The sequence below is a fragment of the Carya illinoinensis genome, chromosome 10, assembly GCF_018687715.1.
Source record: "Carya illinoinensis cultivar Pawnee chromosome 10, C.illinoinensisPawnee_v1, whole genome shotgun sequence".
NCBI classification, from domain to species: Eukaryota; Viridiplantae; Streptophyta; class Magnoliopsida; order Fagales; family Juglandaceae; genus Carya; species Carya illinoinensis.
Window position 1 is genome coordinate 11,494,974 of NC_056761.1, and position 17,650 is coordinate 11,512,623.

A 17,650-nucleotide genomic window follows, 5' to 3' on the forward strand; every position below is an offset into this window, starting at 1 on the left:
TTATTTTTTGAAACATAATGATTTTCAACGAAATCAAAGAAAAGAATATGTTTTTGGAGTTCATACATCATTTCTTTCCATTTGCGTTTAACAAGTAATTTTTCAGAATCAGAAATAGTCGCATGATAAGTTTTTCTCTTATCATGGTTTTCTTTTGAGATATATTATTTGAATAAAGAAATTAAATCAATTTCAAAACAATCTTTGTTAATAACACAAAGTTGACTAGGTAAAGGGGGAGCAATAGAAGCAGTCATATCCGAAGCTGTAGGAGATAAAGTTGAAGTTTCTTCGTCATCTTTATTGGCTTCATCCTTTAGGGATTTGACTTTGGATGTTTCCTCATCCTTGGCTGAATAAAAAGCAAAGGTAATCTGAAAGGATGTAGAAAGTCTTTTCATTTTTAAATCAGGATTGTTTAAAACAAGTTATGCTGCTTTTGCAAAATATTCGAGAAAGATTTTGAGATTTTGGTCTCTTCTTTCTGGATACTCTAAAGTAGAAGCAAAATAAGATCTGGATCCAGCAAAAGAATTTCTTCTAAAACTTGGTGCTAGAGTTTAATCAAAACTAATTTTAACTGTACCATCTAAATATTATTTAATATAATCAACATCAGGTTCATCAGTTAAAATAGGAGCATGGGGAACTTCAAGTTCCAAAATCCATTCTTTGGGAAGAGTAATGTCTTTCCAGAAAATCATTTTGGAACCTGAATATTTGCATCAGGAGTTGAACTTTGAATTAACAAGGTTTGATCTCCTGTGGATTTTAAAATAGCTTTAGGATTTAAAGCCATTTTTAAAACCCTATAGTAAATACGGTAAACCACAACAAGAGGTTTGCTTCCTTTGATCATGTTATAACCAGAGTTAGCAATGTTTAAAGTTAAAGCCTTTAAAATATTTGGATCACTCAAAGTAAGAGGTAAATCAGGAAAACAATCAAAGTAAACAGGACCATTGAACAAAGAAGATTGAATCATACCATGAATGCTAGTCTCAAAATCATTGTGCCTAGCATCTCTTAAACACAGTAAAAAAGAGGCATTGATGTCTTTCCTTGTTAAAGGTTTGACAGCAACTTGAACAAATCCAATATGTAAAAACTTGTATCGTTTTGTCAAGAAATATTGTATGGATTTTCTGTTAAAAAGATAACATTTTTCTTGAGCATTTAAAATCGCATAAGTTTGTTAAACAGTTTTAACTTTGAATTCAGAGCTAAGACTAAACTTAGACTAAAACTAACTTGTTTGGTAAATAGTATTTGGTTGAATTGGCAAAATAGTCCATCAATTCAAATCAACAGAGGAATCAGTTTCTTCAATTGAAAAATCTTCCTCATTAATGATATCAGGGGGTTCAATCTTGGAACTGGAACTCATAGTTGAATTAGATCTAAACATTCTACTCATTTTGTTATTAAACAAAGGGTGCTGCTACATACGGGACAGTATTGCAGTCTCAGCATGGGAAATGACCATATTATCCTCACTTTTGAACATAAATTTACAATATTACCCTTACAACCTAAATTTGAAAGTGCCATTTGAAATACATGGGAGGCAGTGACTGACTCTGGACCCTTTCCCTCTCCCCTGCTGTGCGTGACTGAATTTAGACCCATTTGTTGAAGGCAGTACACCATCGACGGAACCACCACCTGCTCCACCATCGTTTGCCGATAACTTCCTTGGTAAAAATGTAGTTTTCTGCTGCAGCATTGATTTACATTGTAATCTTCTGTCATTTTTGTAATGTTTTTTACTAACATAAACTCTCAACATCTTTTTTCTTCTTCTTCTTCCTTTTTATTTTATTTTTTATTTTTATTTTTTGGGAGAGGGTGGAAGGCAGTGGCTGAAGTTTGGTTCTTAAAACTTGGATGTTTGCATGAATCTGCATTTGGTTATTGAATGTAGTGGTTGAGTATGTATGGGTGGTGGTTGGGTTAGTGGGTTGGGTAAAACAGAAGCCTAAAGGTAATGGTAGATGTATGAAAAAGTAGGAATGTTGTATAGGCTGTCTATTTGCCTTTTTTCTAGTCGATTGTCTCATAGTTGGTTTGTCAAACTTACGGTACTAGTGTTTGTGCATAGATGATGTGTATTCTCATCTTTGAAGAAAGGAAATTTTATGCTTATATATTCAGCATAATGGGAGGAGCAAGCAACAAATTATTTATATTTTTTCACAATAATGACATATTCTAAAAATTTGCTTCATTTCTACTTATGCATAGTAGGCTATGTGTTTTTCTTCCTTTGTTGTTTTTGCAATTCTTATACTGCTGCAGTTTTTTTAGGGGTGTTATATATATTCTGAAAATATGTGTATACACAAAATTTGAAACCCCACGTCATTTATTGTTCATTCCAAATAGATTGATATTAATAAGTTTTAGATAGTTTGAGGGTTGAAAGATAGCTTGTGGGATATTGGGTTGATTTTGGCACTACCTTCAACCCTTTTATACGGGTTGCTGATTATAAGGATCCATGGTCCAATGTACCATGTTTTTGTTTGCCTATGGATGGTTTGGGGGATTCCATCCTCAAGCTATGAGGGTGCAGGGTTATATGAGATTAAGAGAGACTTGGAGCCCTCGAAGGTGGTGGTTCGTGGGGGCAATAATGGGCTGTGATTTGGAGAGTTTGGAGAATGGAGATACAGCAGAAGCATCATTTTGAGGGTGTGGGGTTCGACCATTTATGCTCTACTCATGATTGTAATTTTCTTTCACCCTATTTGGTTAATGAGAAAATCCAACAAGGGATCCGAGATCAGATTTTCTTTTTAAAAAAAAGAAAAAAGAAAAAGTTTGGTGAACCGGCTAATTAAGATGCCATAACAGATTGTGTATTAAGCTTGGTTAATGAGATTGGATATGTTGTCACGATATGTCATGAAGTTCATAAAATATACATTTATTTTCCTTTCGAATTCTAATGATTTTAAATGTTGTGGAGAACTCTAATTTTATTTATTTTATTTTTTTTTCATTTTCATGTTGTGCTTAAATATATGAAGATTGTTCTTGATGGAGAAAGGGGAAGAATGCACTTCTGCTAGGCGACCGCTATTTTTTGTGGAAAACAGTAATTATATGGATACGCCAACGCCGGGGGATGATGAGGTAATGATTGATAATCATGGTGTGGTGTTGGAGAATGATGATGATGATGTGGTGGTTTTAGAGCCAACGCCGGGAAATGATAATTATGTTATTTCAGAGCCAACCTTAGGAAATAATGTTGATGGGGTTTCAGAACCAACGTTGGGAAATGATGATGATGGGGTTTCATGTCCAACGCTGGGAAATGATGATGGTGATGGTGGGGTTTCAGAGCCAACGCCGGGGATGTTTTTTAAAACTGAGAAAGAACTCATTTACTCCTACAAGCAATATGGGAGATAGACTGGATTCGGCATAATGACACAAAGAAGTAAAAGGGAAGATGATGTGAGTGTTAGATATGTAACACTTGGTTGTGCGAGTGGTGGTAAGGCAAGAAAACGTATTACCAACATTTCTAAACCCCGCCCAACAACAAAGACTGATTGTAAGGCGAGAATTAATGCAGTTTTGGCTGATGGTGTCTTACGTATAACTACTGTCTGCAATGCACATAACCATGGATTAAGTCCACAAAAGGCAAGATTTTTTAGATGTAATCATGCAATTGATGATTCCGTAAAGAGGCAGTTAGATATTAACGACAAGGCAGGCATAGGTATGTCCAAAAGTTTTAACGCATTGGTTGTCGAGGCTGGTGGTTTTGAGAAACTTCCATTTATTGAAAAAGATGCCCGGAATTATATTGACAAAGCTCGACACCTTAGACTTGGCAAAGGAGGTGCTGATGCACTTCTTGGTTATTTTGAGAGAATGCAGTATAAGAATGATGGGTTTTACTCATCGATGGATTTGGATGATGATGGTCGATTAAAAAATATCTTCTGGGCTGATGCACGCAGCAGAGCAGCGTATGAGTATTTTGGAGATGTTGTGACATTTGATACAACATACCTGACAAATAGATATGGTATGCCATTTGCCCCGTTTGTTGGTGTTAACCACCATGGTCAGTCAATACTTTTGGGAGCAGGTTTGATATCAAGTGAAAATACTGAAACATTTGTTTGGTTATTTGACACTTGGTTGAAATGTATGGATGGGAGAGCGCCAAAAGCTATCATTATTGATCAAGACCGGGCCATGAAAAATGCTATAGCGATAGTCTTTCCAAATACTCGACATAGATACTGTTTGTGGCACATAATGAGAAAACTACTAGAGAAGTTGGTTTCACATGTTGAATTTAAGTCTGGTTTAAAAAGTGGATTGCAGAGATGTGTTTATGATTCTCAGACTTCTGACGAGTTTGAGACGTCTTGGGAGGTATTTACTGATACGTACAATTTGAAGGAAAATGCATGGCTTCAAAGTCTCTATAGTGAGCGAATGTATTGGGTTCCTGTATACCTGAAAAATACATTTTGGGCCGGGATGAGCACAACTCAAATGAGTGAGAGCATGAATGCCTTCTTTGATGGATATGTACGTTCAGGGACTACATTGAAAGAATTCGTCGATCAATTCGACAATGCACTGAGGAAGAAAGTAGAAAATGAGATGGCAACGGATTTTCACTCATTCAATGCCACAGTACCTTGTATATCTCATTTACCCTTGGAGAAAAAATTTCAGGCAGTGTACACGAATTCAAAATTTAAGGAAGTACAGTCAAAGGTAATGGGGATTATCTACTCTCACTGTGTTATCATAAAACCAGAAGGGGCTATTACCACGTATCAAGTTAATGACAGTCGAGAGGTTGAAGATGGCATCAAGAAGTCAACTGTGCAAGCGTACTTTAATGAAGAAGAGTGTGAGGCAAAGTGCATGTGTGGGTCATTTGATATGAGAGGAATTATATGTAGGCACATGCTTTCAATATTCGCTGCAAGGGATGTCCAAGTGTTGCCAGAGAAGTACATTATGGAGAGGTGGAGGAAGGACATTAAACATAGATATGTTCTCATTCGAAGCAGTTACGATGACTTGAGTGGTAAACCAGCCGCTACTCGGTACTCTGGATTGATAATGTTACGAAGTAGCTACAAATGCATGTGAAAGCGAAGAAAATTCCCTGGATATGACAGAGAAGCTTAAGGCAATGAATTCGATTTATAGCAAAACAAAGTCCCAAGCGACTATTGCAAGCACTCATATTTCCACTGATGCTGAAACTGGAAGTTCGAAAAAAGTCTTGAGTCCTCATATTGTCAGAGGCAAAGGGAGGCCCCCATCAAAGAGGAAACAACCTACCATAGAGAAGTTGTAAACCAAGAATAAAGTTGGTGGCAAGCGACAGAGAAAAAATGTAAGAAGATTTAAATTTCCTGGATTTTGATATAGTTTTAGAGCATTTAAGTTAATGCTGAATTTTAACCAATGACTATCTAAATATAGGTAACATCACATATGAAAGATGTACTAAACGCCGCAGATTCAGTAAACCAAATTGGTACACCACAAAGTGTACCATCGCAACTCCCTGGTACACAACAAAGTGTTATTTCTCAGGTAACTTTAGCTTAATACTCTCTATTGCATTTGTCTTTTGAACAAATCATTCTATATAGTTTGCATGATTTTAAATATTGCATGAACTTCTTGTAGGAGAACTTCGAAGTGCATGGCCCTCATGTTGATTAATGGAAGACATTGTAGACTGCTGCAGAAGACAATGTAGACTTTTGTATTAATAAGATTTGATGGGTTTGGATTGTGTATTTACATTGTAGACTGTTGATGTGTTTGATTTATTTAATGAAATTTGAAGACTTAGATTCCACAAAGTCTGTTTGTTGTTCAAAAGTTCATGGTCTCTTTAGCTTTATGATTTGCACTCATATTTATACTGGGACAACTTGATGCATAAAATAGACGTTGGATGGTATGAACCAATTACAGGATATTTTCAAAATTTCGGCATGAACTATTTGCCATGGTAAACATTTTTACCCTTGAATACATAATAATCCAAAATACATAGTGCGACGTTCACATTAGATAACACAAAATCTGACGAGTTTCATACATAACTGCTGGGTTTGTCCCTTGTACAAGAATTCAAAAAGGTGACAAACCAATCGATTACAACCTACTTAACAACATTACACTTTTTGTTACACTTTACTTAATCTTCAATTGTTCTTGATCCTATCCAACAACAAAATAATAGAATTGCAAGTCCCCAATACACACACGGTCGCATGCATGGATTGTTATCATTGTTTATTACAGCATGAAGCTCATCCCGATCGATGGCGAGTTCTTCTTCCCTTTTTTGGAGTTCTTCCTCCCATTTTCGGAGTTGTTTTTTTTTTCTCTTTGAGGTGACGTTCTGTTTCACAGGAAACTTTAGCTTCATTTTCCACTTCGATATCTGCTCATAAAAAATACTCGCAATATGGCCTTCCCTGCAGCAGCAAACAACTTATGATGATTAATTATGAGAATTAAAATATCAAGTTCAATATCTGAAAAAACATAGCACAAACATATACAGTATTTACCTCTCTATTGTAATTGGGACATGAATAAAAAGGTCGCCTTGGATTTTTAGGGGTGTTCAACAATTTTAGACATGCCATCTCCCCGCATAAACATTTTGGAGGGGTGTTCGAAGATGATGAAGCATGCGATGAGGACATTGCATATCAAAACTTTGAAAATCTACATTAAGAGAAAAAAGTTCACAACCAAAGTATACTAATTAGATAATCAGCTTCTCAAAGGAAGGAGTGTTTGCATAATCTATATACTAATTAGATGTTCAAAACATAAAGCAGTGTTTGCATAAACTGACTTTCTAATTTCAGGCTAGTTGGTTTCAGCTATTGTTCTTAATGGAGGGGTTGTTCATGAGTTTTTGTTCTCGTTTTTCTAGTATTAGAATGTATTTGGGTATTTCTTTTGTATACATCCTATGTACATAGGCTTAGCCTATTGCATTTGATGAATAAAATTTTTACTTATCAAAAAAAAAAATTACTCCTTGTACTTTTAATTGAACTTTTTACTCTAGGGTACTTTCCAGTCAACATTAATGCAATTAGATATAAACATATTCATGGGAATGATAAATACATATATGAAGTCATGCTCTATGCTTCGAAATCGAATGTTGGCTAATCCATCCTTTCTCTTTAAAGTTGGAACAGAGGTTTGTTAGTCTTCATTTTCTTCTAATTTGTATGCAAGTGTATTTGTAACTGAATGGTAGACATACTTCTGCACCATGTCTACTACTAATCAACTCGTGTCTGGAAAATATAAATAGATAACTCATGCATTAAGCTGGTTGATGCCATGAAATAAATTACCCATTATTGTATGTAACTGCAAGGTATAGAAGTACTTAATAAGGCATTTATGCAGTAGGTAACTTGAATAAAATATTGATTGGTATGATGCCAAGACAATGTTCGTATCGGGGGACCAACTATATCTAAGGGCTTTCTTGGGCAAATGCAGCATGCTTATGGAGCTCTTCCTAGCAGGTTTCCTTGATAAATAGCTATTACAAATTTACAATGAACTGTATTAAATTGATTTCCTCATTAAGAAACACTTTAACCGTTTTTTATCTGGATGTATCATTTACGTACACATGCATGCATTAATTAGCAATATCTCTTCCACTGTAACAAACCCAGTTGGATTGAGAAAAAGTCTCTCTACTAAGCATTTACACAAACACTTGGCATGCATTACGGGTAACATTTTGGGCATTGTTTCGGCAGTCTCTAATCACCCATTATACAACAATGTCCAACTGTTTCTAGACTAGCATAGCTTAACAATACACAAAATCTACAAATTTGGTTAAATATACTCATAGATTTCGAAATTATTTTGAAACCAAATGGATAGTATCACACGGATTCAAATTCAAAACCAAAATCAGAGGAATGGGAAGGGATACCCGAAAGGATTTACCGTATTTTCAAACCCTTAGCAAACGGAAACCGACGTACCAGACGGCGACTGAGACGAGCGAAATCTGGGCAGTGCCGTGATGGGGTTACGGAGGGCCGGGGTTCGTTTGATGGGCAGTAATAATTCTGAAGAAGGAACGACTATGGAGGGCTAGGGGGCTGCTGTCCATGTGTTTCCATTCTCCATTGAAACGGTGTGTTTCATTTAATATAAATGAAACGCACCGTTTCATTTAAGGCCTGCAATCCAGTCCCTGGGGCGCGGCTTGCAACCAGAATTATTCTTAAACAAAATAGTGCCTCACACCTCAGAAGCCCTAGGTACTCTCATACCTTATCTCACCCTAGCGCCCAATTGCTCTATGCTTTCCTAGTTGCAGAACTTACAGGACAGTAGGTCTCTTGACAAGTCTGGGGATAATTGGACAGAGTAGGAATTCGGTCGTTGGTTTGTAGAACAACAAAATAGGTGAAATGAAGAGAAGTAATTATGAACTATTAATTATTGAGAGTCAAAAGAAGAGACCAAAATCTCAAAATCTTTCTCGAAGATTCTGCAAAAGCAGCGCAACCTGTTTTAAACAATTCTGATTTAAAAATGAAAGGACTTTCTACATCCTCTCAAATTACCTCTGCTTTTTATTCAGCCAAGGATGAGGAAACATCTAAAGGCAAATCCATAAAGGATGAAGCCAATAAAGATGATGAAAAAACTTCAACTTTATCTCCTACAGTTTCGGATATGGCTGCTTCTATTACTCCCCCTTTACCAACTCCCCCTTTAATTTCTTTTTTCAAAAAATATAGCTCAAAAGAAAACCATGATAAGAGAAAAACTTATCATGCGACTTTCTCTGATTCTGAAAAATTACGTGTTAAATGCAAATGGCAAGAAAAGATGTATGAAATCCAAAAACATATTCTTTTCTTTGATTTCGTTAAAAATCATTATGTTTCAAAAAATAGTTTGAATGTTTTAAAAACTAATTTTGTCAAGGAAAAAGGAAAAGTTACTATCAAGTCTAGTCATCCTCATTCAGAGGCAATTGTTATTTCCCATTTAGGTGTCGATTTAATTACTTCACCTTTTAAAGCATCCAACACAGAGTCTAATGATAAGGAGATTACTACAGTCTTATCTGAAACAAAAAAAAAAAAAATATTCAATTTTTCAAATACTTATCTCCAAACCTTTGGACAACAATTAGATCAAATTGAAGAAAAGATAAAAAAATCCAATTTCTAACTTGGCTTCAAAATTTGTTTCACAGACTATTGAAAAACCTTTGATTATTTTACCAGAGACAAGGCCAAAACTTGATTTCAAAACAAAACTTGCCAAGACTCTTGATAAAATTGATCAAATGCTCAAAAGTATTAAAAAAGAAAAACCTTCCACTAGCGTTTTAACTATGGCTTTGTTCAAACTATAGATGAAGACTCCTTAGAAAGTGATTCATCAACTGTACAAAGAAACATTGATTTACTTTAAAAGAATTTTCAAAGTCTTGATTTCAAAATGGAAACTGCCAGAATTTCTTCTAAAGCTAATCCAATGAGTTTTACGAAGAACTGGTATTCCAAATCTACTCCTTCTGATTTACAATTTGAAGAAAAGATTTTCTAATCTCAATCTTCTTATTCAGCTGACAAAACTTACGAATGGAATATTGATGGGATGTCTGAACAAGAAATCCTAAATACCATGAGTAAAATGTCTCTTGTTGCAAATGCTTATATCAATAATAATATCAGAGAACCTGATATTATTATTATTTTAACCGCGGTTTTACTGGAATAATCCGCAATTGGTGGGATAAACACCTTATTTCGGAGACCAGAGAAAAAAATCCAAAATGTCATAAAAAAAGACAATGATGGGTTACCTCTTTTTTATCAAGAAACTGGTTTTGCTCCATTTGATGGTGTTAATACTTTGATCTATACTATTATTAAGCATTTCATCAGTACTCCTTCAAACATTACAAATTGTATTTCTGATTATTTGAATAATTTACGATGCCGTTAGATGTCTGACTATCGATAGTATCAAGATGTTTTTATGTCCAGGGTAATGCTTCATGATGACAGTCAGAAGTCATACTGGAAAGAAAAATTTATTGATAGTTTACCTCATTTATTTGCTCTCAAAATTAAGGATGAACTTACTGATATCTCGAGATTTATTAATTATGACAACTTCACCTACGGTGATATTTTCAGTGTAATTAAGAAACTTGGTATTAATATGTGTAATGATCAAAGAATGCTTCGTTAACAATTGAAAAATAGCAAGAAAGCCAAATAAAAAATGGGAATATTTTGTGAACAATTTGGCCTTCCTCCTATTACTCCCTCCAAATGAAAGTATAAACATTTCACCAAGTTTTCTAAACCTCAGGGTGGCAACAAGAGAAAACCCCATGATGAATTTTATAAAAAAACCTTTTAATAAAAAATCTTTTTATAAGAAAAAAGATTTCAAAAGGAAAATGTTTTAATTGTGGCAAAAAGTGACATTTCGCTGATAAATGCACCCAAAAGCCCAATAAACTAAAAAATAAGTTTAATGAGTTGAATATTAATGTCATAGATCAAGAAGAATTGTTTCATCTCCTAGAAACAAAGTTTCTTCCTCTGACATAAATGAGTTCAGTTCTAGTGGTTCAGAATATCACTCAGACACTGGATCTTCTGATTCTCCCAATATTAAGCTTGATTGTAATTGCAATGATTCTTGTTATAAACCTACAAGTAAAACAATCAATGTTTTAACTAAAACTGAAGAACAAGAAAATCTTTTGTTAAATCTGATTTCTCAAATACAAGGTCCAGAACTTAAACAAGAATATCTATTTAAGCTTAAGAAGAATTTGACTCGTTCAAAATCAGAATCTTCTAAACAAATGATCAATTTTTAAGATACTTGAGAAAGGTTTCAAAAGAAACAACCTAAAGAAGTTTCTACAAATGATTTACAAAATGAAGTTAATTTAATTTAAAAGGAAATTACTGAACTCAAAACCGAGATCAATAATCTCAAAGATTCAAACACTGCTTTAAAACAAGAAATTTTATATTTTAAGCTTGATAAACCTTTTGATCATGATATTCCATTTGATGATGAAAAACCTCTTGTTTTTGAAAAAACTGAAGACAAATTTTCAAGAAATCAGATTACTTTAATTCGTCATTCTATTCCTCCTAAATGATTTTCACAAGTTACTATTGTTGTTTGTCATATTTTCAATTTTCTGTTGTGACTATGATTGATTCTGGATCGGATATAAATTGTATTCAAGAAAAATTAATACCTAGTAGATATTATGAAAAATCTACTAAAAAATTATCTGTGGCAAATGGATCTAAGATGAAGATGAATTATGAGCTCAACAATGCTCATATTTGCCAAGATAATGTTTGTTTTAAAATACCTTCTGTTTTAGTCCGAAATATGTCTCACAAGATCATATTAGGAATTTCTTTCATTACTGCTTTATATCCATTTATTTCTGATAAAGATGGAATCACTATTGATCCTTTTAGACAGCAAGTGAAATTTAAATTTGCTTCAAGATTTGAAATCGACACTGACAAAAGTTTGGAATCTTTGCTTTCAACAAAAAATCAACATTTGAATTTCCTACAACAGGAGATCAAAATCAAAAAGATTTCTGAACAATTGTCTAGTCCACTGCTCGAATAAAAAATTATTGATTTCAACAAATGATTGATTTCTGATGTTTGTTCTAATTTTCCAAATGAATTTTGGCATCGGAAAAAACATGTTATTCTTTACCTTATGTTAAGGATTTTTCTGAAAAAAATATTCCAACTAAAACTCGCCCCATACAAATGAATAGTGAGACTTTAGAATTTTGCAAAAAGAAATCAATGAGTTACTTACCAAGAAAATTATTAGACCCCGTAAGTCTCTCTGGTCTTGTGCTGCTTTCTATGTCCAAAAAAATGAAGAAATTGAGAGAGGGACTCCTCATCTAGTAATCAATTACAAACCTTTGAATAAAGTCTTAGAGTGGAAATAGGTATCTTATCCCCAACAAAAATGACTTGATTCATAAGTTGAGTGATGCCATTATTTTCTCCAAATTTGTCCTAAAATCAAGATTTTGGCAAATCCAGATTGGTGAGTTAGACAAATACAAAACTGCTTTCACCATCCCTTTTGGACACTATGAGTGGAATGTGATGCCTTTTAGTCTAAAAAATGCCCCAAGCGAATTCCAAAATATCATGAATGATATTTTCAATTCCTTTACCCATTTCACCATTGTTTACCTTGATGATGTTCTCATATTCTCCAAATCTATTAATGAACATTAGAAACATTTGCAATCGTTTCTTGACATCATTAGATTAAATGGTCTCGTTTTTTCTACTAAGAAAATCCAACTGTTCCAAATCAAGATCAATGTAAATCATTATTTGAAAGGTTACATAGTAATCCTCCTGTCGGGTCAGATATTCATACCAATCTTGTTAAACAAATCAAGGCACATGTCAAAACTCTCTCATGCCTTGGCATTCCCACTTCTGATTCATTCAAAGTTGTCAAAACAGATGCCTCAGACATTGGTTATGGTGGTATTCTGAAACAAATTGTTTCATCGGGCTCTTCTGGACAGATTGTTTGATTCCATTCCGAAGTATGGAATCATGCACAACATAATTATAGTACTATTAAGAAAGAAATACTAGCTATAGTACTATGCATCTCAAAATTTCAAAGTGATTTGTTAAACAAAAAATTCTTATTGCGTATTGATTGCAAAAGTGCTAAATATGTTTTAGAAAAAGATGTTCAAAACATTGCATCAAATATATTTTTGTCAGATGGCAAGCTATTTTAAGTGTTTTTGACTTTGATATTGAATATATTAAAGGATTTGATAATTCTATTCCTGATTTCCTTACTCGTGAATTTTTGCAGCAACCATAAGTAAGAAGAAAGATAAAGAAAAACAAATAGTCATTGCTCCACCTAGACCTATTTCAACAAAAGCTGCTTCACCCCTAGAAATTGCCAACAGATTTACTACCTTAGGTAATATATCTAAACCTACTTCCTTTGCTTCAATTGTTTCAACACCCTATGATCCATACGCTAAACCTATTGCTTCAGCAACAACAAAATCCACCCAAATGTTTTTACCTGTTTCAAAAACCCAGTACATCAAGAAGACGTACTCATGGAATCTGTTTTACATTGAATCCAACAGGTCAAATGATACAAATCCATACAAAATTGCTACCCATTATTATCCCCCAAATTTTCACTAAATCCCAGATAATCTAGTAAAAAATCTCCAATACTATTCTAGTATTTTAATTCACACTGATTCACTTATTATCAAACCCATCTATGATAAAACAGACAGTTCTGAACTAATCTATCATAGTGCTTATTTCTCTAGATTCATCATTGAGGAAGATTGGGGCACCCACCCCTCTACTTCAAAGAAACTCATTGATTCAGAAATAATCTACAATTATTATGATTATATTGACGCCTGGTTCAAATTCATGCTATTCCAAATACCAGATATGTCTCATTCCTGGTTTTTTAACTTTGCTAAAAATTTAAAAAGAAAAATCCCACTTAGGTTTAACAAATGGTGGCACCAGTTTATACCTATTCCTGAAATTTTTCGAAAGAGCTCTAACAGGCCTTTAAATGTTTCCAAGCTCAAATCCCTGCAAGATTGGATGGATATGCAGTATATATGTGTGTATATATATATAGGCTTCTAGAAGGAGTTTCAAGTAAAGGTACGTGTTCAAGAGCGTTGTCCTTACCCACGTCCTTTGGTATTCTAGGCCATACACGACAATATGTGTGTGTTGGTTTAGGATTTGACCATCATTCGGCTTTTTGTTGCTTTTATAAATATATGTGAGCACATTGGCTAGCGTATATGCTTGACCATATTCCTCATGGCATGCAAGAAATGAGAGTGTTAAGAACTATAAGATAAAAAATAAAGCAAAAAGTTGAATCAACCACACACGACATAAATCTTAAATGGTCGGCAACGTGACTACGTTCACGAAGTTGCAGAAGCTTTTATTCATATGAAAGTCATAGATACAATACGGTTGTATATGAATTTAATACAATATATAATAAACCCTAATTAACAGGTCGGGTTAGATTAGAAAACCCTATATCGTAGGATCGGGTTGAGCCTAATCAATAGCCATAATGGATAAAAAAGCCTCGTTGAAATTCCACAATAAATTCTTATTTGGTCAGATTATTAAATTAGATTGCACACAAATAGAATTAGACTCGACACAAAAAACCCAATAGACGGCTCCTCCTAATTGTTTCCATAAACTTGTATTCCTTATGTAGTGGATTTGATCCCAGATTCTTTGATAACAAAACAATAGATAGGGATTATTTATCTGATTGAGCCGGCAGGAAAAAAGGTACTAAATCATAGAGCTTGTCCCTGTTAAAGTTTGTACACGGCCTAGATGCAGCATTCGAATTAGATAGTATTGCTTTCAGAAGAGCATGTTCCGTTCCATGAAATATTATCTAATTATTAGATATCTATACCTTTTGTCAACATTATCAGCAAGGTTAATTAAAGAAAAAAAAAAAAAAAAAAAAACATTATCAGCAAGGTGTCAAAGGCAAGAGAGGCCAAACTTTTCCAACTACACCTTTTAAGACCATCATTGCCAGGGTCTACAACTCATGGAAGACCGATTTGGCTCCCTGGAGTTGTTGACCCTAGGGGATCTCCTGTGGAAAACATATCTATAGCAAGCTTAAAGAGGTGTTTGGATATTGAGATGATCTCATATGATTTGAATTAATCTGTAAATAGTAATATAGACACCATTTTAAGCTATTTGGCATGGCCTTTCGCTGTTGAAGAAGGATTGAATATCGCCCATTTTAAGCTCTCCATATATATCTAACACAATTGCAAAAGTAACATGTCAGCCCTCCACTAGTTCTCAACACGAGTGGACAATATGAAGCCAACAAAATTTATCTACATTGCAACAAAATATGCAGGAAGGGTTTGCATCCTAACAGCAATTTTTTTCTTTCTAACTTTGTATGACGTGGCCTTCTTCTTTGCTTCCTCCTGCATTTTCCAACATCTGAGAAGCAGGGAAAGATTGCAAACTTGGTACATTGTCACCACCAACATAGACAACCCGAAACATGTCATACTTGCAATCGAGAGAAAAGCGATTAAAATAAGGCAGCATTGATCTTTTATGATCTGAGTTTAGCACCCATGAGTAACAAAATTGGATTGACTTCCACACAAAGAGACATGCCACTCTTGGCCTCACTTGGGATTTCAAGCAAACTCCAGATGAAACACCTTCCATCTTTAGAAAAGCAGATTTGAATAACGCTAAGGTTGTATAAGAGAGGTCATCTAGGTGATCAGCATCAGCAGCAGAACCAACTGCTGCATTCATGGATATTATGTCACCCGTGTGAAATATCATGGCCAAGGAGCTGGCATCTCTTGATTCTCCAGCGTATGCATCAAAGAAGCCATGCTCAATTAAGATAGCCATGTTTGATATATTTGTCAACATTGACATCTAGGAAAAGAGAAAAGTGGGTATCAGAACAGAAGAATATTCAGACACTTGGAATGTGCAAAAACAGGGAAATGAAAGCAAATGACAAAATGTTTAATAAAAGAAGTTATTATCAGGCAATTCCCACTTTGATTAATAAAGCAATTTAATTTTTTTTGATAAGTGATTAATAAAGCAATTTAATGAATTTTCCCTTTCCTCCATGTTTTAAGTCACAAAGGCCAGTTTCAAGGTTGAGAATCTCCCTGATACTCCATTAACGTAACGTGGTAAGAAGCAAAGAATATACGAACTTTTAAGTGTTTTAATCACCTTTTCATTACCCTAAAACCCTGCTGTTTGCTTTGCAGACTTATAGGTTACGTAATTTCATTAAGATGATCTTTTTTAGTCCCTTTTGCAGTGAATTGCATTAAAGTAAAGCAAAGCAGTAAAAAACAAGTGGAAAGGAAAGCTGGTAATAATAACTAAAACTTACAAGGATGGAACATAATAACTCTTTGTTTTCAGAAGTTTTCTTCAGCCATGCTCCATACCATACAATCTGAACACAAGATTAATCAATTAAGATCTCCAAAAACCAGTATGTGAATGCTTGATTTTTCTCACTTGAATGAAGTGAAACAGAAGAAATATCACAGAAATTAAAAGCACTCCTAGGAGGGAGAAAAACTAATAGTTTGTGAGGAAATGTTTAAGAAATTGAGCATGGCCATTCTATTAAAACAAATTGAAAACAAATTCGATTCAAGTAAAGCGTACGCAAATTAAAAAAAGTAGAACAAAATGAAAAGGTAAGAAACGAGTAATATGTAGCTGAAAGGAAGTTAAAAATAAAGGCGAACTCACCATATTTCCATGAATGCTCTTAAAAATAGAAGTTTGTACACAACCAAGACTCTCAGTGCATAAAGAGAACTGCTTCAGCGCGTCAACAAAGTCATCGACCAAAACAACTGTTGGCCTGAATACAAAGAAGCTCAGATCCAAATTTCTATTGCTGAAGGGCACAAAGCAGGCCATTCTATTATCTTCTTTCTGGCTCTCTAAAGTTTCGAATTTTATCTCTAAAGGGATCAAGGTGAGCCAGAAAACCTTATGCGTACTCCCCAACCTTCCATTGAAAATTAAAGATTGTTGAATGGAATGGCTAAAAAGAGGGAGATTGGACTGAACTGGTCGTGTCGACATGCCATTGCCGGGTCTTATTTGGCTTCTTCAGATTCTGAGACACGGGCAAGGAAAACTTTATGATAGGCACATGAATACAAAGATGCGCCGTATTGAGCTTTGACCCTTTCTAGAAGTTCACCGGCACGTGATTTTAAGGGGTGGTCCCTCGGTCCAACTACCCTAGAATAGACTAACCTGGGATGGTGGCGGTCTACTCTGGCCAAGGTGAATCTCGCCAACCCGCAAAGTGGTAGCTACTCCTCTTGCCTCTTGGGATGGCAGGACCATCGATTCCTTGAGGGTGGTCAGCGATCTTATTCCTCTTTTTTTTTTTTTCGGTAGCGAACCTTAATGGCTTATTGTGGGTGTGCTTTTTGTCTTTCAATACTTAATTGAGGAAGGATACCCAATACATTTTCACCACACATTTAACAATAATGTTGGTAAGATGAGAATATTTTTGTAAAATAATGTTATTTTTATAAAATATCTTATAAAAATATCCCCAATTTAAAATATAATTGTGTAAAATATTGTTAGTAAATCATTTTTCTAGTTAATTAATGTGTCGCCTAACTTTCTATGACTTTCAACCAAGTCCTATCTTAGATACATTCAAACTAAAAACAAAAATACTATTTCTAAATTTTATTCCAAAGCAAGATTGTATTATATTGAAAAGAGATAGACACATCATGTAGATCCTACTGTATTTAATATATCATACATGAGTAACGTAGACCTCAATATATAATACAGTGAGATTCCCATACTCTATTTATTTTTGTCGGAATTGTAAAATGTTTTTGGATTAGAAAATTATAGGCAATTTTAATCCCTCCCTTCTACTTTATACATATATT

At 34.4% G+C, this 17,650-nt stretch overlaps 2 protein-coding genes across 4 annotated transcripts; one reads left to right on the top strand and one right to left on the bottom strand.

Moving 5' to 3' along the window:
- The first annotated feature begins 1,622 nt into the window (after positions 1 to 1,622).
- On the top strand, positions 1,623 to 5,139 carry LOC122278420 (protein FAR1-RELATED SEQUENCE 5-like). The gene is made up of 2 exons (XM_043088610.1): positions 1,623 to 1,698; positions 3,033 to 5,139. Exon 2 carries the CDS (start codon positions 3,436 to 3,438, stop codon positions 5,137 to 5,139), a length of 1,704 nt encoding a protein of 567 aa, XP_042944544.1. The 5' UTR covers positions 1,623 to 1,698; positions 3,033 to 3,435.
- Positions 5,140 to 14,927: 9,788 nt separating this feature from the next.
- On the bottom strand, positions 14,928 to 17,649 carry LOC122279092. Of its 3 annotated transcripts, none has more exons than XM_043089429.1 (4): positions 16,791 to 17,649; positions 16,464 to 16,578; positions 16,093 to 16,158; positions 14,928 to 15,614 (listed from the first exon to the last, which is right to left on the bottom strand). In XM_043089429.1, the coding sequence occupies exons 1-4, from the start codon at positions 16,808 to 16,810 to the stop codon at positions 15,102 to 15,104; spliced, it is 714 nt and encodes a 237-aa protein (XP_042945363.1). In that variant the 5' UTR covers positions 16,811 to 17,649; the 3' UTR covers positions 14,928 to 15,101. The 3 variants fall into 3 exon arrangements, with proteins under 3 accessions (XP_042945363.1, XP_042945362.1, XP_042945361.1); XM_043089428.1 differs by having other exon boundaries at positions 16,710 to 17,649; XM_043089427.1 differs by lacking the exon at positions 16,791 to 17,649 and having other exon boundaries at positions 16,464 to 16,784.
- Between the last annotated feature and the right edge of the window lies 1 nt (position 17,650).